Source organism: Mustela putorius, unplaced genomic scaffold (genome assembly GCF_011764305.1).
Source record: "Mustela putorius furo isolate JIRA1106 unplaced genomic scaffold, ASM1176430v1.1 tig00001012_pilon_pilon_pilon, whole genome shotgun sequence".
In the NCBI taxonomy this organism is placed as follows: domain Eukaryota; kingdom Metazoa; phylum Chordata; class Mammalia; order Carnivora; family Mustelidae; genus Mustela; species Mustela putorius.
The window spans coordinates 5,607,823-5,628,165 of NW_025421531.1; the positions used below are offsets into that span (position 1 = coordinate 5,607,823).

The following is a 20,343-nucleotide window of genomic DNA, read 5'->3' on the forward strand; positions in this document are numbered from 1 at the left end:
GAGAGAGAGAGAGAGAGGAGGAAGCAGGATCTCTGCAGAGTAGAGAGCCTGATGTGGGTCTCAATTCCAAGATCCTGGGATCATGACCTGAGCCGAAGGCAGAGGCTTTAACCCACTGAGCCACCCAGGTGCCCCTTTGGTGAGCATCTTAATGGCTATTATTTTAAACTCCCAATCAGGTAAAAATCACTTTTCCTTTTGTTGTTAAGATCTGTTTCTGGCGGGGTACCTGGGTGGCTTTATATAAAAATGCCATCTCTCCCAGTCTTGACAGAGTAGTGTTGTGTAGCAGATGAACCACATCCGTCAGCCTGGCCTGAGCTTCTAATTTTTATCTCAAACCTTTGTGATTGTCCAAGTTCAAGTAACCTTCTTTATTCTTAGTGGCCCCCTTAATTTAAGATGTGCTAAGATCTATTAGTGTCCCATATGGAAGGATCACAGTCAGCAACTTGATGCAGTATGATTAGAATCCAGATTCTAAAACAGCAGCTGGGAGGGTATGTATTTAAACCCCTTTTCAGGGAAGAACTGGGAGATGGGAATTTTTTCCCACTCACCCTGTGCCAGGACGTATAGTATGGTCTCAGGAAAGTGCTCCTGTGCCCCTTAGGAACTGCTTGTTTGTTTACTACAATCCCATGGAACTTGTGAATGAAAGCCCCATTGGCTCTCAGAGCCAGGCCACTGGGGGACCTGTTTCTTGGACAGCAGCTGCAAAAGCTGGCATGCTGGTATGATTACAAGTTCCTTCCAGGGAGATACTGACAACTCAGAGTGAGCTGGAGGGAAAAGGTGAGGGGGGTTCTATTAACTTCCTAGTGTCCTGGGAGTATCACAGTCCTTCTTTAGCTGTGTGCTAAATTAGAAGCCTAACTCTCAGGCAGCAATTAAAAAAAAAAAAAAGATTTACTTATTTTAGATAGAGCAAGAGAGAGTGTGTAAGAATGGGGGAGGGACAGAGGAAGAGGGAGAGACAATCTCAAGCAGACTCCCTGCTGACCACGAAGCTCGATACTGGGCTGATCTCACAACCCTGAGATTATGACCTGAGCCAAATCAAGAATCTGATGCTCAATTGATGGAGCCACCCAGGCACCCCTCAGGCAGCAATTTTTAAAGTATGCAGATAGACCTCTTTCAGAGAAAGACTGAGAGTTTTGCTTGCTCCCTCAGTGATGAGCTCTAGGGGGCAGAGCTGCAACAAGTCCTCATGTGACCCTGAAGAACTGCTGCTTTGTTTGCTAGTCTTGCAGGTCTTGTGAACACTAGCACCTTTAGTTTACTGCCTGTTCCTGTGGTGGGAGTTCTAAAATTTGGGGTGCTAGATGGGAGTTCAAAATTTTTGTTCCTCAGGAAGAAGCTTCGATTTGGGGTTTTCTCCCACTTGTATGATGCTTGTACTGGGGCTGGGGTTTATAGCAAGAGTGTGTCTCAGCTTTGCCTACCTGTTGAGATGTGGATATTTTCTCATTTTCCTGATGTGTAGGAGTTGCTGTGTTGGTTTCTGGAGTTCTTGCGGTATAAACTGCTCCATGTAAAACTGTACATTCAGTGCATCCATGGGAGGAATAGGGGTGTAGGAGCCTTTCATGTTGCCATCTTAGTAGTCTCTCCTGTTCTAAGATTGTTTTGCCCATTTAGGTAATTGAATTTTAAGATGAGTTTTTCTATTTTTGAAAAAAATAATTAGGATTTTGATAGGTATTGCATTGAATCTATAGACAGTTTGGGTGGTATTGTCATCTTAATAATATTAAGTATTCCATTCTATGAATATAGATGTCTTTCTACTTTTTCTTTAAGCAACATGTTGTAGTTTTCAGTATGTCTTTCCCTCCTTAGTTAAACTTATTCCCAAGTATTTTATTGTTTTTGATGCTATTGTGAATGGAATTATTTTCCTAATCTACTTTTCACATTGTTCATTATTAGTGTGTAGAAGTGCAACTGATTTTTGAATATTGATTTTTATCTTGAAAGTTTGCCAAACTTTTTCATTAGTTGTAGCAGTGTTTTGAGGTGGTGGTCGTTTTTGTTTTTGTTTGTTTGTTTGTTTTTGTGTAGACTCTTTAGTGTTTTCTATGTATAAAGATCATTCACTTGGAATCAGAGATAAGTTTTGCTTCTTCCTTTCCAACATGGATGCTAGACCTATCAATTTTTATTCAGCTGTTTTATATTCTTATTTTTGATCTTTTAGGTGTCATTTTCTGGGGGAACATGTTAAATCTCCTACTCTAATAGTGAATTCTAATTATTTTCTTTAAGTTCCAGTATCGTTTTAAGCCATACTGTTCTTGAAAATATTGAGATCCTTAAATTGACACTTGGTGAATATCTATTAACCATCACTAAAGGAACACATGCACGAAGTTCTCGTTTTTGAAGTATTTGAAGTATTTCAAGAAATAAAAACATTTCTTGAAGATCTCCTTTGCATCTGGCACTGAAGAAACCAGTATCTTGAAGATTTCATTCTAGAGGAGGGGACACACATTGCTATGCAAAATACAGCAGGGAGTATGAAGACATTGAGTTAGCGGAATGTGTGAATGACTGTACTATATTTACTACTGTACTTTACCAGTGTCTGCCTAGGACCACTTGCTTAATGTCTCTGCTCTCTAGTTCCTCCTTTGTAAAATGGGAATACTTTTTCCTACTTAGGTAGCAATATAGGTTAAGCTCCCATATCTAAAACATGTAGGTTGATGCTGTCTATCCCATGGGTTACAGAAACACAGAAAATGGGTGACTGACTCTGTCAGAGTTAGAGTATCCACCATTGATCAAATACCAATTGTGAACTATGTAGATGAGGAGTTTGAGCTTGCTCTGGGTGGCACAGTTCAAAAGTGGGGCCAGAACCTGAGCATCATTTGGGCTGGTCCAAAGCTGTTGGTCTCCTGAACTGACATTGAGCTGGAGCTTGAAGAAAGAATTAGGAGGACATATTCTCAGTAGAGAAAACAGTTTCAGCAAAAGAAGTAATGTGTGAAGTAATTCCACAGAGATGTAAAAGTGTATGCCATATTGGAAGAGCTGTGACTAGAGCTGAATAGAGTGTGTCGTTAGTAAAGTAGTAGGAGTTAAGGTTGGAAAGTAAAATGAGCTCGTTTGTAAAAGGTCTTCTTTGGATTTTAGTCTGTAAGCAGTGAAGAACCACCAAAATATTTTGTGCAGTGGGGGGACATACTCAGTGTGCTTGATGAGGAGGAAAGGCCAGGGTATAACATGCCAACTAAGAAAGAGGCTTCTGCAAAATCCAGAGTAGAGACATGAGGACTAGAAGCAAGGGTATATCATTAGAAGAGCAAGAACACAGAGTAAGACAGTACTGTTGGCCATTCCAGAACTTTTAGCAGGACCCTGTCTCCTCAAATATGGCTTAAGTTCTCTGATTATACCAAGAGCTAATTGGCTTAGTTATTAAAGTCCTCTGAAATCCCTTCATATGCTGTGTGGATATAGATGCCAGATTATAGCCTCTGCTGTTTTTAACCAGGCTGGGTATCTAAACTATGGAGCAGGTGACTCGTCCATGTGAGCAAAACTGGCTTTGTCTGTATCACTGCAGTATTTGATTCTATCTCAGGAACATGCATTGCTTAGATTCAGGAGTAGAGATTGAAAAATTTAACTTCACTGGTATATTTTGAAGCTTTATACACTTACAAGAAGGGATGAGGTATTGCTTTTGAGTGCCTTCCTGTATTCATTTGACTTGGATAATAGGATGCAATGGAACATTAAGAAAGTCAGGAGAGGGACACCTGGGTGGCTCAGTTGGTTAAGCCGCTGCCTTTGGCTCAGGTCATGATCCCAGAGTCCTGGGATCTAGTCCCCCATCAGGCTCCTTGCTCAGTGGGGAGCCTGTTTCTCTCTCTGCCTCTGCCTGCTTGTGTTCTCCCTCGCGCGCTCCCTCTCTCTCTCTGACAAATAAATAAAATCTTAAAAAAAAAAAAAGAAAAGAAAGTCAGGAGATTCTGTAACTTATCTGGGTAAAGAGAGAAACAGGTGTTAAGTAATTGCTGAGCACAGAGAGTATGCATGGGTCTTAGGTGATACAGACTGAAGGACAGAGCTCACCATGCTGGGGGCAGCATGAGAGAGAGGGGTTATTCGTGAAACATGACTTCTAAATGGAAATGACCAAGTGCCTTGGCAAAGGGAGCAAGGGGGCAGTGTCCTGGTGGGTTGGTACAGGATGGGACAGGAGTTCAAGTCTTCCTTCTGAGTGTTTTTGCTCTAGCCACCCTTCTCTTTCATAAGAGCTATAATTGTTTCTTTGGTTGTCTTTGGTTTCATCTTTACAGCCTCTGGGTGTCTACCCTCATTTGTTCATCCTGGTCTCCACCAGTATCCCCCTTGCCATTTCCTTGTTCATCCTTTCTTATCCTCTGGTTACCATTTTTATTAGAAAATGAAAGTCTTCAGTGGTTATATGGAAGAACTGTGTCCAGCTGCTCAAACCCACCCAATTGCTTTTTTTTAGCTTTTCCCCATTTAAAAATAAACAGTATCAGGTCCCACTTGCCAAGCCTTTGTCAGTCTCCAGCAGCCATTCCTCCAGCCCATCTGCTCCCCCAGATGCTCAGCCTGTCCCCTCCTCCCAGTTCAGCCCTGCACGCAGTCCCTCTGTGGATGAGTGTGGGACCCGCCCCGCACAGCAGCCTGCAGGCCCACCACGCCCACCATCTCCCACCCTTGCACACCTTCTGAGAGTAATCTCTGACCCAGATTCCATGGACCGCACCACCCCCGCACCCAGCTTGTTTGCCCCAGCCTAAGTCCTCTGATTTCCAGGGACAGGATGCTGACTGGAAAAGAGACGAGTTGCCATAGAGATCAGAATAAACACAGGAGCTGACACCTCACAGCAGGAAATACAAACTAGTCTGACAATTTAGTTCTGCCCTAAGGTTTACTTTGTTTGGGTCAGTTCCTCGCCTTTGGTAGCCAGTGTCTCAGAGAGAAGTTTAAAGCGCTGCTAGATTATCCTTATACAGCATTTCCACATCCCACCTCTTGTTTCTTCCATCAGAGACCCCAAACTCAGACAGGAATTAGAGGTCCACTCTGCACCTGCACTTCCAGGTGTTCTAAAGGGCTTACTGTATCCAGGCCACAAATCCAGTACCTTCTCTTGGGAATGAAGAATGGGTTAGAGCAACATTAACATGGAGTAACCTCCCCCCACCCCAACCTTTCATTGAAGTCAAAGTCCCTGAGGGAGAACTGGTCACCCCAGCATGGGAGGCCATACTTTCTGACCTGCTCCACCTCCCATTTTTCCTCTTTCCTCTGGGTGTGAGTGGTATGAGGGAGATGAGCTTTGGAACTGGGGCTATACCTTGCCCATCTGTGGTCAGAAGCACAGGAGCTCCTCTTCAAGTTTGATGCTGGGGATAGAGGGTGGGCTGGGGTGGGGAGGTTGGCTCACCTGGGCACTGTAAAGAGCACTTTCCCTGCCCTGGAATGGCTTTTTCTGGACCCCAGAGGAAAGGGAGCACATTTTTAGCATTGTTCCTAATGAAGCGAGGAGCTGTGCCCCCATAGAGCAAGAGGGAAGTTGGCTTTATAATGAATGTAGAAGCAAACACTTCACCCACACTCAAGAGGCACTATTGACGTTCTAGGCTGGACAGTTCTGTCTCACACATGGCATGCCGTAATTTTGATGTCCTTCGGACGACTAAAAGTTCTCAGCAAGTTCTAAATATCTCCTGGGACCATGCCCTTCCCAGGTTTTTGCTGCTGGGGTATCAGACTGCCATGGCTTTATCTGTCTTCTGGGAAGGGGACCATGACCAGACCAGAGTTCTTTTTTATTCTATTATATTTGTGTTAAAATCAACATCTGTTTACTGACTATTACCTTACCTGGTCAATTGGCAATTCTTCTTTTTATGCCTGCTGACTCTTCGTTGTACACTGACTTATTTCTCCATTTGGTTCACAGTCCCTCACTTAAGTTTTCCTACCAAGGGGGACTTTAAGCACCCCAACCATGACTAACATGTTCACTGCACATAGGACAGACAGCCTGTATCCTAGATGTGAAGGACCGCAGGAGTGACAACAATTGCCACAGGATGGCAGAGGAGAGTGTATACAAGAAATCAAGACTTTAAAGTGGGATCCTTGGCCCTATGTCCTTAGACATTCAGAAAGTTGTATTTATTGATGGATTTTGTCTTGCCTCCTAGCACCCCTATGTATGGAACCTAAATCTAGAGTATAAACCAAGCCAGATGGTTCCCAACGTAGGGGAGAGCCTCAGTGTCAAAACTGCCACTTAACATGGTGCATCCAGGGAATCCAAAGAGGAGATATGAATTACAGCTGAGATTCATGTCCCCTTTGCTCTTAATATTAATCATGAGTTATCCACACAGCACCCCCCCCTTTTTTTTTTTTTGCTCCTAGTGGCCTATCATTATGCTTTGCCACTGATTCACAATGAAGAGAAGTAATGCTCAGTCAAGTTTGCTGCTTGTTGGCAAGGCTGATTTGGTCAGTTCAGAGGATGGGGCTATTAGTTAAATCAGGATTTTGAATTTTCTTTATCATCACAAAGTATTGTCTCCCACCTGCTCACCCTAGGGGTAATCAAGACCTGCCTGTGAGCATCTTGATTTCTCCTTTATATCTTTCTAGTTTATTGATTCCAACAACCTACACCTTTAATGTTCTTGCTTCGTTTTTACAAAATTAACTCTTTATAAAAGTTGAATTGTAGTCCTTTGTTTCTGATTTAGATGTCCTCCCTTATCTGTGAGATCAGAGGCTCCTTCATATTTGCTATTATTTTGACTTCTTTTCCTAAGCAGAAACTGCAGTTTATTGACTCATGTAGCCAAGTAATCACAGAAGCAAAGGAAGTCCCGTTGCAACTAGGGCCCCTGGTGCTGGCAGGAAGAGCCCTGTGTCTCATGCACTCATTCTCCCCTTTGCCTCCTCCCTTGCTCTGCCCCTTGCCTCTCAGCTCTTCCTCCAATTAGCCTGGCTCTTGCCCCACACCAGGTCACCTGGCACCACAATCCTGCTTAGAAGTCCAGCGTAAAGAGTGTTTTCCTCTCTCGGTATGTCTCAGTTGATTATTTAATAATTATTGTAATCATTTCTTGTAGAAGGAGAACCACTCTGAGTTTAACCAAGCTGTGTGCATTCTCTGTCATTGACATTAAATGGAAAAGATTGTGTGGGGCCTCTGAATTCCCCTAACAGGATATAAGGTTGGAGGACATGGATGGGGTTAGAATAGAGTTGGTAGAACATCTGATTCACCAGGTACCTTAGAAATCAAACGTGTTATCAGTGGTCCTGTACATGGAGAGAATTATTTGGATACAGTTATTCCAATTATAGCAATTTATATTTTCATGATTTATTATTCTGGACTTCCCCTCATCTCCCTGCTTCCTCTCACCCTGCCCCCCCCCCCAGTTACTGCTAATTGAGTCAGTAATACCCAGAAAATGTCTTCTCCTGCTCTAAGATGCAGAAACCAGTAGATTAATGTCTCCTTATTCTCAGAGGTGAAGAGTCCTGAGTTATAAGCCTGCATCCCCATATCTCTTTCATTACCAGTTTTTATACCGTGTAGCTATCTTTTATCTGGTCTGGCTTGACAGCATCTCCTGTACGTGCTTGTGGCCTCTTAGGACAAGGGAAAGACTAGAGGTCATCTTATCTGGTAGCCTCTACCCAGGAGCATGTCAGCATCACCTGAGAGTTTTCCAGAATAATCATGTCCAAGCAGATGACTCAGTCAGTGCCCATGACAGAGCTCATCCTTGAGAAGGCCACCCTGTCACATACGGTGGCAGTAAAACGCTCTGAGGGGATGCTGGAAGAGAATGTCATGGGTGGGGACGTGTGTGGTGGCAGTGGTGTCTCTGCACAGAGAACAGAAGCTGCAACTGGTGGGAGAGAGAAAAGGAGGGGGTCAGAAATTCATTTCTCCAGGATTCTAGTAGGACACTGACCAAGACTTACACAAGCGGCCCCAAACAGTGGGGTTGCCGGAACTAAGTAAGCCCCCTCCTGGAGACACCCTCAGCTTAATCCTTTTTGCCCATGAGGAATTTGGGTGATTCACCTTTCTGTTCGTTTTAAAAGGTGTATTTATTTATTTGAGAGACAACCTGTAGATCCTGGGAGAGGAGGGGCAGCGGGATCGAGAGAGAGAATCCAGCAGACTGCCCCCTGAGCATGGCGGAGCTGGATCTTACAACACTGAGATCATGACCTCACCAGAGGCCAAGGGTTTCAGTTTTGGTTTCAACTGACTGAGCCATCCAGGTGCTCCCAGATTCTTATTTGTAGTTGGAGCACAGCTGAAATCAGGATGCAAGTGACCCCAGAGATGTGTAAGTTTCAGGAAGATACTCTGGATTCTTTGCTCCCTCTTTTTCCCCTGTCTTTGGATTAGACTGAGGCATTTGTCTGAAACCCTGGCGCCCTTCAGCCTGATGGTTGCGCTGTACCTGTTCTCAGGCTGCTTGTGCAGGCCCAGAGGACAGTGCCTGGGGTATACCGGCGATGCTCACATGCGCTGGGTGCAGCACTGCGATCTCCCGCGCTAGGGCCAGCAGAACAGTCAGTGCTGAGAAATTAAGGCTTGGCTTACTTTATGAAATCCCCAAGAAGACAAAAAAGGGGAGGAAAAAATACAGTGAAGACCTCAGATGGATGAGCAGAGTTCTTTACCGTCTGTGTTGGAAGCCTCCTCTCCAATTCCTGCATATTCGGATGCTGTGGCAGGTTCTCTCCCCATGGGCCGTGTCCCCTGAGCTCTGATTCCCAGAAGGACAGTGGCTTGTGCTCATTCTCCTGCACCCTCGTAATGGTGGGTCGGATTGGCAGGGTGGCTTCCCAGAAGATCACCCTGATCTTGACCTCATGACAGGGAGTTGGGCAGGTTGTCAGGGAGCGCTCCCGTCCCTGCAGGTCTGCACACGGAGAACATGTGGAGGCATTGCAGCCACATCTGAGCTAGCTTCAGTGCTTGTGTCACACACATCGGGGGGAGCCCGTTGGGCAGGAAGAAGAATAAGTTGGGGGTGTGTCGCCACTTTCCTTAAACCAGAGTGTGCCTGTCACAGGAATAGAGGTTTTAAGAACAGCTGAAGTCACGGCCTTGCTTGGGCTCTGGGTTGGGTATCCTGGGCAGGTACCTGCCAAGGGCCGGGAGGCACCTCAGCACTGCTTTCCTGATCCCGCGATGAGACACTTCCTGTCTTTTCCCGCAGGTCCAGTTCCTATCCCCGCAAGCCCGCCGTCGATTTCACGCCGCCCTTGCATCTTGTTCCACCGCCATGCTGATCCTGTCCAACCTGGTGTTTCTTGGGGGCAGCCAAGTGGGAAAAATCTACTGGAACAGGATCTTCGTACAAGGTAAGTTGCCCAATGGTGCTGTTTTCGTTCATTTCTTGTTTCCTGCGTATGCTGTTGGTACCTTGAATGAGTTAAGGGGGAAGTGTTATTTGTTCTGTTCATGGTATGTGACCCTTGAAATACAAACCAGAAACAATGCGCTGTGTTGAGCTGTGTCTTTCAGGGTCCCCTCCTTTGCTGTACCTCTTATCTATCACAAGCGACAGGGAACTTGAAAAGGTACTGTCCCAATTCTCCCAAACTCTACCTTTGCCTTCTGCTAAGTTACTCCTCTGGTTTTGTTTTGTTTTGTTTTGTTTTGTTTTTAAAGACTTTATTTACTTATTTGACACAGAAAGAGAGAGAGATCACAAGTAGGCAGAGAGGCAGGGAGAAAGAGAGGAAGGGAAGCAGGCTCCCTGCTGAGCAGAGAGCCCGATGTGGGACTCGATCCCAGGAGCCTGAGATCATGACCTGAGCCGAAGGCAGAGGCTTAACCCACTGAGCCACCCAGGCGCCCCACTCCTCTAGTTTTTAAAATGTCTCCCAGTCTTCCTTCCTCATCATCCCAGCCTTCAGTATACTGCGGAGTCTAACCTTGCTTCATTTCCACTCCGAGCGTCCTGCCAGGGAAGGTCCTAGAAGTCCCACTGTGCTCCCTTGCAGCTATGGCCACGGCACCTGGGTTTGCCATGGCTCTTTGTTGTGGATGTTTCTGTCTGAACACTGGGATGCCAGCAGTAGTGGTCAGCCTCATGTTTACTGGGCATTAGGTGGCATGTCCCAGTGTCTACAGCAAAGCCACACTTGCAGCAGGTCAAATGCTAGTCTCTGGAAATTGTTATGAAAACTGCATTCAGAATCAAGCACCATTGATTGATCGGCCCCACTTCCCTTGGGCTGGAGCTAGGAGTTCTAGCACAGCCTTAGAAGAATCGGGAGAGTGGGAGCTGCTGGTATGCACATTAGCAGTTCACTGGTGGTGAAAAGCAAAGGTTCCCTGTTCTGTTTCCCTGCCCAGTGGTGGGGTTTTGTGTCTCTGGTTTGTGAAGTTTTGCCAAGCAGCGGTGATGTGACTACATGGCCAGGTTATTGTCTCTACGGCTGGGTCCCTGAGGGGTTGATGGTGCTTTCACTGCATCTTTTCTCATACTGGATGTAACCCTGGTATAGCTGCATGATCTCAGAATGCCACATCACAAGTCTGAAGCATGGCAGCTTGGGGGAGCCAGGCTGATGTAGGTCACGGGAGAGCCCCCATCTGCTTTCCTCGTCATCAAAAACCTCTCTTTGATCTTGCCTTCTGAGAAATGTCTTAGCCAGTGGTTCCTGAAGAGACAATGTGCTTTTTTTTTTTTTTTTTAAGATTTTATTTATTTGACAGGCAGAGATCACAAGTGGAGAGGCAGGCAGAGAGAGAGGGGGAAGCGGGCTCCCCACTGAGCAGAGAGCCCAGTTCGGGCCTTGATTCCAGGACCCTGAGATCATGACCTGAGCCAAAGACAGAGGTTTTAACCCATTGAGCCACCCAGGTGCCCCGATATGTGCTTTTTAAGTGGAAGCCGTCCTTCAATAAAGATGGAAGCTAATGGGTGCAGAAGAGCTGAAGATTAAAAAACACTCCTCATCATGGGCGATGGTGTCTTACTTTTCTTGCCTCCCCCAATGTAGCATGATGCCAAGAACACTGTGACTTGGGGGAAAATGCTGATTTGGGGTTTGCTGGTCACATGAGCAAGAAGGCTCCAGTCTTTGCTTCAAGAAATCAAACATCAGGTGTTTGCTACTCCCAAGGCACTGAGACTAGAGAATTAAAAGTGAAGCACACACATGTAGGAGCCACCATGCAAACAGAAACATGTCCACAGACTGAGGTAGCTGTTGTGCTGCATGTGTGAGTGCATTGCTAGAGGTCACAAGACAAAGTGGCTGCCTTCCCACAAAGGTTGGATCTCACAGAAGAGGTGGCATTGGAATTGGAGGTTTGTTTTTTTTGTTTTTAAGATTTTATTTATTTATTTGAAAGAGAGAGCACAAGCAGGGAGATCAGCAGGCAGAGGAAGAGAGAGAAGCAGGTTCTCTACTGAGCTGGGAGCCTGATGCGAGGCTCGATCCTAGGACCCTGGGATCATGAACTGAGCCGAAGGCAGATGCTTAACTGACTGAGCCACGCAGGTGTCCCTGGAATTGGAGTTTTGAGCATTCTAGGAACTTTCCAGGTGGAGAAGGCAGGTATATGGGGGTAATTAGCACTAGCTGCTCTGTCAGGTCGTTCTAAACTCTCAGGGTTTTTTTTTCCCCTCAGAAGTTTGTTTTTCTCACTGTTCAGTGCAAGTCTAGTGGCTTTTTCTAGGCAGTGACTCCAGGACCTAGTATGTTTCTATTTGATTCTTTGCTGCCTTGACCTGGCCTAAGGGAGGGGATGAGAAGACGGGGAGGTGCACAAGTGCCACACAAGATTTCTGCTCATGTTCCACTGGCCAGAATGAGTCACGTGACCAAAAAAGTACAGGGTCGCAAGATGTGGGGAAGTACACAGATATTATTAGGTTATGGCCCAGGAGGAGAGGGGACATGGGGCAACTTGGAGGTGCCCAAGAGGCAGTTAAAAATGTGAGTTAGACTATGAAAAATAGCATAGAGCTTCATCAAAAAATTAAAATAGAGATACCATATGATCCACTACTGGAAATTTACCCAAAGAAAACGAAAACACTAGTTGGAATAGTAGATGTACCCCTGTGTTCATGGCAGCATTATTTACAATCGCCAAGATATGGAAGTGACCTAAGTGTCCATCAATAGATGGTTGGATAAAAAGATACAGTACATATACACAACGGAATATTAGCCATAAAAACTCATCTTGTTATTTACGACATGGATGGACTTAGGGTATCATATGAGGTGAAATACTCAGACAAAGAAGGGCAAATACCATGAGATTTCACTTATGTGTAGAATCTGAAAAAAACAAAACCAGAAATAGACTTGTAAATGCAGAGAACAAACTGGTGGTTGCCACAGGGGAAAGGGGTCTGGGGGATGGGCGAAATAGGTGATGGGAATTAAGAAATCCAAACTTTCAGTTATGAAATAAGTAAGTCACAGAGATGAAAAGCATAGCATAGGAAACACAGTTAATATATATTATAAAAGTGTCATATGGAGGCAGACGGTAACTATACTTACTGTGGTGAACACAGTATAGTGTACAGAATTGTTGAATGACTGTGTTGTGCGTCTGAAACTAATATAACATTGTATGTCAACTACACTTCAATAATATCTTTTTTTTAAAATGTGAGTTGCAGTTGGAGAGGGGGAACTAAGAGTTGTGGGAATCACAGGCATAACGGCAGGTGAGGTCATGGGAGTGGATACAGTTAGGCAGGGAGCAGGCACAGAGTGAGAAGGGAGCAGGCTGGAAGATGGCTCCTGGGCATGCTGGCCTTTATAGGAGCAGAGGAGAGATGGCAGCTGGAGGATGTTTTTTCTGTTTCTCAAAGGCATCAAGATCGAAGCATGATTTGCCCTGCACCCTGTGGAGCTAACAGCTGGCACACAGGGTTCAGGGCTCTGAGAAAGCCCATTTGCTTCTGCCAAGGGGTTCCTGCTATGGCCCATGACTGGATCTATCCTTACAGCCAGGCGCCTGAGTCCTGGAGACCAAATTTCCAAATATGGAGAGCTCTAGGGAAGTATTTTTCTCTGGGTTCTCAGGCCAGGGAAGCTCAGCTTAGGAGGCATTTAGTGTGTCAGAGATTCTTTTAGTCAGCCTGGTCCCCTCTTCATCAGTCTGTCCCCTGGGTCCCCTGAGTCAGGGAATGTCTCCTGGGGATTTGACAGTTGCCTCATTTGTCTGTTCCCCATTGTGGGTCTTTGTCTCTGAGTGAATTTCACTATCTCCTGGAGGAAAGTAAACCAGATGATGCCAAATCCCCCATCCTTGAGGACTCTAGGTTTCTCTTCATAACCAATTTGATTGACTTGATAGAAGGTTAGTATGAATATTCATGTTTGGGCACAAAAAATTCTAATGAGCTTATAGGATGCTTGCTCATACTCTGCTGGGGGTATTACACTAGCTTTCTAAAATTTAAAAAAAATTAAATCTGAATTCTGAAACTCCTCTGGCCCCAGCGGTTTTGGATATGGGATTACTGTACTGTACATGTAGCTGCTGAGGAATGACTCAGGTCTTTAACAGCCTGGTTGTCTGTGGCCTCTTCCTTCAGCCACATGGAACCTCTTGGTCCAAGACCCACATCTGCTTGCCGAGGAACACGCAGTGCAGTGGGCTCATATGAGATTCCCAGGTTTAATGGGAAGGCGGCCCTTCCCTAGGGTAGTCAGCCCCATCCCTGTGCACCTTGATCCTTGATGGACTGGGACCTGCTGCAATGACAGGAGCTGGTAGCAGGTGTCCTTCTAATGGCTCTTACTTTGGTGAGTCCTGGAAGAACTGAGAGGGGACAGCCAGGTGTCTGAGGCTAGGGCTTATAGGAGAGATTGCAAATTCCACCCCCTCCCATGCAGTGGAGGGGCTGAGAAGATACCAAAGGGCTAGTTCTCAGGGATGCTTCGGGGGCTAGTTCTCAGGGAGCCTCTTTACTGTATCACTGATATCCCTGGAAACATCTCATGAGTAGCCTGAAGGAGTTGTCTTCAGTTCACTCTCTCCCTACCTTGGTGCAGCTCTGTTCGCTTGAAGGTACAAAGCTTGTCTTAGTAGTGTATGTAAACATCTCAAGCCTGTTCTCTATGGGGTTGGTGAGAGCAGGCTATAAAACCAAACCCTTTCCTTTCTGCTGCGCACACTGCCCCACTGCCCAGAACAGTGGGCCATGCCAGCCAGGGGTTGGGAATGCTGAGCGGCCTTTTGAGGGCTCTGGGATGCATCACACACAAATCATTATCAAGTGTTTTCTCTGCCACAGAGGTTGGAGAAGTAATGTTCAATTAATTGTGGAAGATAAGAATCTATATGTTTGCCTTTAAATAAAAATGTCCCCAAACTTGTGTTATTGAAATTTACTTCTGGCAGCTTGAGGAACGTGAATGTTTGGGCCTCAGATATTTAAGGAGCTTAGTTGGCTCAAGGGATCTGAGAAGGATGTGGTCTGGGGATTTGGTCCCCAGTCCTGCTCTTGGAGGGATCCCACTATGTGATGCTTTGTGGAGGCAAACTCAGATCGCTTCTTTCAAACCATTTGTTGATGGAAAAGAGTGCTCTTGTGTCTGCCTGAAATCCTTGATGTTGAAATATAAGTTTATCTTTTGAACAAGCAGATGATGACCGCTTTATAACTCAGAAATATCAGTGAGTTATAACTCCCAAGTCTGTAAGATAAAGTTCTAGAAACTGGTTGTGTCTCAAGCATCCTCGCTGTACCCTGTAGTCCTGTGACAGCAGGGATCGGTAGATATGGGGAATATATCTGGCTTTGAGGAGGCCATGGGCTTTATCAATGTTGTTTGGGTGCAGGGTAGTGTTCCTTCTGGAAGGACTATCCACTTTCCTTAGCAGTAGACATGGGCTCTATAAAAAAGGGACTTAATCATTTCCCAGGAAGTGGGTTCTGCAGTGCTAGGAGTTTGGTAGAGGCATGGCATCCGCCGAACATTCTCCTGCCTGACTCCTCATTATACACACACACACACACACACACACACACACACTTACACTTGCACACTCCCTCCTTTTGTTGCCTGATCTAGTTAGGCAAACTCCATCTCAGCACTTAGTTCCCGGAGTGGCCTTGTGCCAAGGCAAGGAGAATTTGGTTCTTTCCCCTCCAGATTGCAATGAGAGAGGAAATAGTAATTTTTTAATGCAGGTCAGAACCTTTACACTCCCCATATTCGCTTACTGTTTCTAGCTGAGAGAGGAGAAAGTATATTTTCTTCTTGATTACTAGCTTGTCCAGGCAGTTTATTTGTCTCCTGACTCAGATGACTCTGGACTGGCATTTTATTTAAAGCTGAACTGGGGTATCGCACTGGATATTCAGGAAGGCTGTGGTTAGATAGACGCTCATTCCCCTCACATCTTATTAAGTTCTTGGGACTAAAATTTCATTTTTGATGAGAGAAGACAGGGGGCAGTCATCAGCGTCTCGGGGCCTTCCCCTGTGATTACGTTGTCTCGCTATCCTTAATAGCCTTTACCTTCACAGGGAGTTTCTTTTGCTCCAGTGGATTCTGCTTCTGCCTCACTGGATCCCCTGCAAGTTCCAGAAGATTTAGAGGAGCCAGAGCTTCCCGCCCACTGTACTAGTGGTACACTTGATACATAGATACAGGTTGTACGGTTTATCCTTGGTTTCACAGTGGTCCATTTATGGCCATTCTTGGAATCTGAATTTCAAGACTTTCAGAGGTCTGGGTTTCTTTCTTCCCCTTCCTTCCTTCCTTCTTTCTTTCCTTCCTCTCTCTCTCTTTCTTTCTTGGTTTTATTTATTTATTTTTCAGAGAGAGCGAGAGCACAAGCAGGGGGAATGCCAGGCAGTGGGAGAAGCAGGCTCTCTGCTGAGCAGAGAGCCCGATGTGGGACTTGATCACAGGACCCTGGGATCATGACCTGAGCAAAAGGCAGGTGCTTAACTGACTGAGCCACCAGGTGCCCCAGAGGTCTTGGTTTCTTCTTTACTCTGTGCAGTGTGGTCACCCAGCTTGGGCAGGGGTACTTCAGGCCAAGTCACTAGGTATAGGACACAAGAAATAGTGAGTGGGCGTTCTTATCCAACAGTCCTCCTGGGGTTAGTTAAAGCGGAGGGAATTTCTAAAATATTTAGGAAGGAATTTCAATCATAGTACATTTAAATAGTACTTTCTGTGAGGTTGTAGGAAACTTTTTCCTGTTAACTAGGAGTTTCTGTGAATTCATTTGGAAAGGGTTTTATGGAATATGGGAACATTTTAAATTGGTCTTTAAATAGAATATTACATAAAGACTAGTAGAACTTAGGCACTGTTAATCAAATAAAAATAGTTTTGCCTTTTACTATTTTATTAGCATGTAATATTTGAAGTCTCTACTTCTCACTGGCTCTAATCCACCTGCCCCCAACTATACATGTGCAGGGTGATATTCTAAAGTATATTACAATCAAATCATTATGTTATATATCTTAAAATAATACAATTTTATATGCCAATCATATCTCAATAAAACTGGGGGGGGGGAGGGAAAAAGGTTTACTACAAATATGTTAGTAGAAATTAAAGTCAAACCAAAATAATTTTGAAAATTTAAGTAAGTCCCATTCATTCTCTAACCACATATCTATATTCACTATATACGAGCGTGTCTGCAGCAGGAGTCCCAGCCCTGTACTCTAAGGCCCACACTAGGAAATCTCTTGGGATTTCAGTGCATACGTGGTTTCTAAAATGAACCACACATCCTAGAATTTATGTTATTAATTTATTTGACTGCTTATGCATTACTGTTACACCTTCTGCTATGGGAGTAGGAATAGTTCAGCACCAGCTGGGCCAAGCACATGCCGGATGTGGATAAAAGGGGAGTGCCCTGCTCTTTTACCCACTGCTTCAGGAACCAGTGCCTTATGCAAGGATAAAATCTGAAATGGTGACTATTCTAGTCTTTATCACATGTACCAGTAGCCAAGAGACCCTGTTGATCACACTGTCTCCACCAGTCACTACTGAGCATTTGTTAAAGGTATTAAAAATTTAGTGTATCGAACGTGGAATTTAATAACATTTTGTAATGAAGTTCTGCAAGAGCTACCATCACCAGGTGTCTCAGATCTGGGACAAATTCTTTCGTGCAGCAGGACCCATTGCCCATTGCTGGGTTTGTTTCCCTTTACCATTGCCCTGGGCACTGACCAACTGCTTTCTGCCACCACCTGCATTTGTTTGCTAGGGTTGCTGTAACAAATCATTACAAATTGGATGCCCTAAAGCAATATAAATCTATCTCTCACTATTCTAGAGGCCAGAAATCTGAATTCAGTCTGGCTGGACCAAAGTCAAAGTGTTGGCAAGACTGGTTTCTTCTGGAGGCTCTAGGGTAGAATCTCTTTCTTTGCCTTTTCAACTTCCAGAGGCAGCCTACATCCCTTGGTTCATGGTTGAGCTTCCTCCTCTTTGAACTACTCTCTCTGTTCCACTATTTCCGTCCTCACCATGCCTTCTGTCTGATTCCTTGTGTCTCTCTTATAAGGAATCTATGGTTACATCTGACCTACCTGGATAATCCAGGATAATCTTCCCATATCCAGATCCTTAACTTGATCACATCTGCAAAGTCCTTTTTTACCAAGTAAGGTAACCTTCATGAGTTTCAGAGATGAGGGCATAGTCATCTCTGGAGGAGCCATTATTTATTCTGGAATAGCACAATAAGGTAACAACTGTGATCAAACAGAACAGCCTTTCTGTGGCACCACTGTGATAGATTCTTCCATTGATTTTAAAATGGAAAATTGGATATGCCACTAGCACCATTAAAATGAGTATCAGCCTGTAAAAAGAAATGGTACTTGAATTTCTAGAAGTATACATGTAAGGTTAGTCATCTTGAAGGTATTTAGAAAGTCATATAGGGGAAAGCAACATCTTTGCCTGCTCAGCCCAGTTCCCCCATTTCTTTGGAAACAAAGCTCTCCCATGCCACTCTAAATCTGTGCCATCCTTGTGGGGCTCACACTACATCTGAGATCTTGGGTCAGCATGTGACCAGGACTGGCCAGTCAGTATGGTCCATCTCCCCATGCAGAGAAATTCCAGAGTTTCTGTTGGAACTGTGAGGAAGGAAAAACATTTCTTTTTTTAAAGAATTTTATTGTGTTATGTTAGTCACCATACAGTACATCATTAGTTTTTGATGTAGTGTTCCATGATTCATTGTGTATAACACCCAGTGCTCCATGCAATATGTGCCCTCCTTGGTACCCATCACCAGGCTCACCCATCACCCCATCCACCTCCCTTCTAAAACCCTCAGTTTGTTTCCCGGAATCTATAGTCTCTCATGACTCATCTCCCCCTCCAATTTCCTGCCCTTCATTTTCTCCTTCCTTCTCCCAATGTTTTCCATGCTATTCCTTATGTTCCACAAATAAGTGAAACTATATGATAACTGACTTTCTCTGCTTGACATTTCACTGAGCATAATCTCCTCCAGTCCCATCCATGTTGATGCAAAAGTTGAGTATTCATCCTTTCTGATGGCTGTGTAATATTCCATTGTATAATGTGGACCACATCTTTACCCATTCGTCTGTTGAAGGATGTCTTGGCTCTCTCCACAGTTTGGCTGTTGTGGACATTGCTACTATGAACACTGGGGTACATATGGCCCTTCTTTTCACTACATCTGTATACTCAGTAGTGCAATTCCTGGGTCATAGGGTAGTTCTGTTTTCAATTTTTTGAGGGACCTCCATACTGTTTTCCAAAGTGGCTGTACCAACTTGCATTCCCACCAACAGTGTAAGAGGGTTCCCCTTTCTTCACAACTTCTCCAATGTTTGTTGTTTCTTGCCCTGTCAATTTTTGCCATTCTAACTGGTATAAGGTGAAAAAAAATTCTTTCCTTTGCTATTGTGGAAGTGTCAGAACATTGGGCAGAGCTCCTGGCAGCCCTCTTGCCACCACCAGTTAGAGCCAAGTAGCAAGAAAAGCCAACTCCAAGGAAAACAGAGCTGCATGTTGGATGATACGGTTTTGAGACAACCCACTGCCACATATTTTTAAGGCCCTGAATCCAGGAGTTCTTGACTCTCTTTCAGACCATACTTCCAAAAATATTTGTATAACAAATATCTCTAAAAGATGGAAACTGTATCTTTCTCCAAAGTAAAGTGTATTTGTTTACCATTCAGTATAATAGCGATAATATAACAATTCAGTATAATAAAGATAATGTACTTCTCTGGGACAAAAGTCAGACTGGCTTACTGCTCATTATAAAATATTTGGATTTCCTAAGCCTGGGTTTATCACCTATAATGACATACCTCACTGCCTGTGCAGGCATCACCTGGCCCTTTTTACATTGCATTGTGGGATGAGGGGCTCAGGGAGATGGTACAGATGCTCTGGCTACTGTTACTGCTGTGAGTCATAAAGTCCTTCATCTGTGACTGAAGAGTCTTGTGTCTTCTGCCAGCATCCTGAAATTGTGACAAGCTGATTTGTTATTTTACGAGTAGGGTAAAATCTCCGACCCTTCAGAGTCTGCCAGTCCAGTCTGGTTGGATTTCTGTTACTTGTAACCAAAGCAGCCTGATTAATGTAGATTAACCTAAAAAAAATGTAGGTAGAACATACCAGTCTGACAGGTTCTTAAGGGAAGGATACTTGGGGAGATTTTTTTAAAATTTATTTATTTTCAGAAAAACAGTATTTATTATTTTTTCACCACACCCAGTGCTCCATGCAATCCGTGCCCTCTATAATACCCTCCACCTGGTACCCCAACCTCCCACACCCCCGCCACTTCAAACCCCTCAGATTGTTTTTCAGAGTCCATAGTCTCTCATGATTTCTTATATTGAATCATTTTTTCACAGAACCATTTTTGGCTCCTGTTCTTCCTAATAAAGAAAGTTTGAAAATGTGTATGCTCTGTTATGCTTTTTAATGTGGGCATCTAAATTCTTCTATTAGAAGTTTAAATAAATATAAAAGTTCTCATTTTTGATGTAATATGAATATCAATATTTAAAAATAAAACTGATACCCTTAAATAATATAGATTATAAGTAATCTAGTGTTTTGTTATTCACCACCTACATTTAAAAACATATGGGCAAGTTCTTCTTTCACAGTGATATTTCCAAATCTATTTGTATTTCATTTGTCCCACAGAATTTTGTCTTGTTTAAAAGTTCTTCCTTTTTCAGCTATCTTACTTCTCTGTAGCTTTGTTGTGTTGTTTGCTTTTTGATTACTATAAGGCTAGAAACGTAAATTTTTCTC

General features: G+C 44.2%; 1 protein-coding gene across 4 annotated transcripts in view; it reads left to right on the forward strand.

Annotated features, from left to right (window-relative positions):
• Nucleotides 1-20,343, forward strand: part of HHAT (hedgehog acyltransferase) — a 339,661-nt gene that overhangs the window by 272,439 nt on the left and 46,879 nt on the right. For all 4 annotated transcript variants that reach the window (XR_006608637.1, XM_013047215.2, XM_004775312.3 and 1 more), the window contains one exon: nucleotides 9,261-9,405. Coding sequence is in view for 3 of the 4 variants with exons in the window: in XM_013047215.2 (XP_012902669.1) it covers nucleotides 9,261-9,405 (145 nt within the window). In the remaining variant the exon portion in view is untranslated. The remainder of the gene's footprint in view (nucleotides 1-9,260; nucleotides 9,406-20,343) is intronic.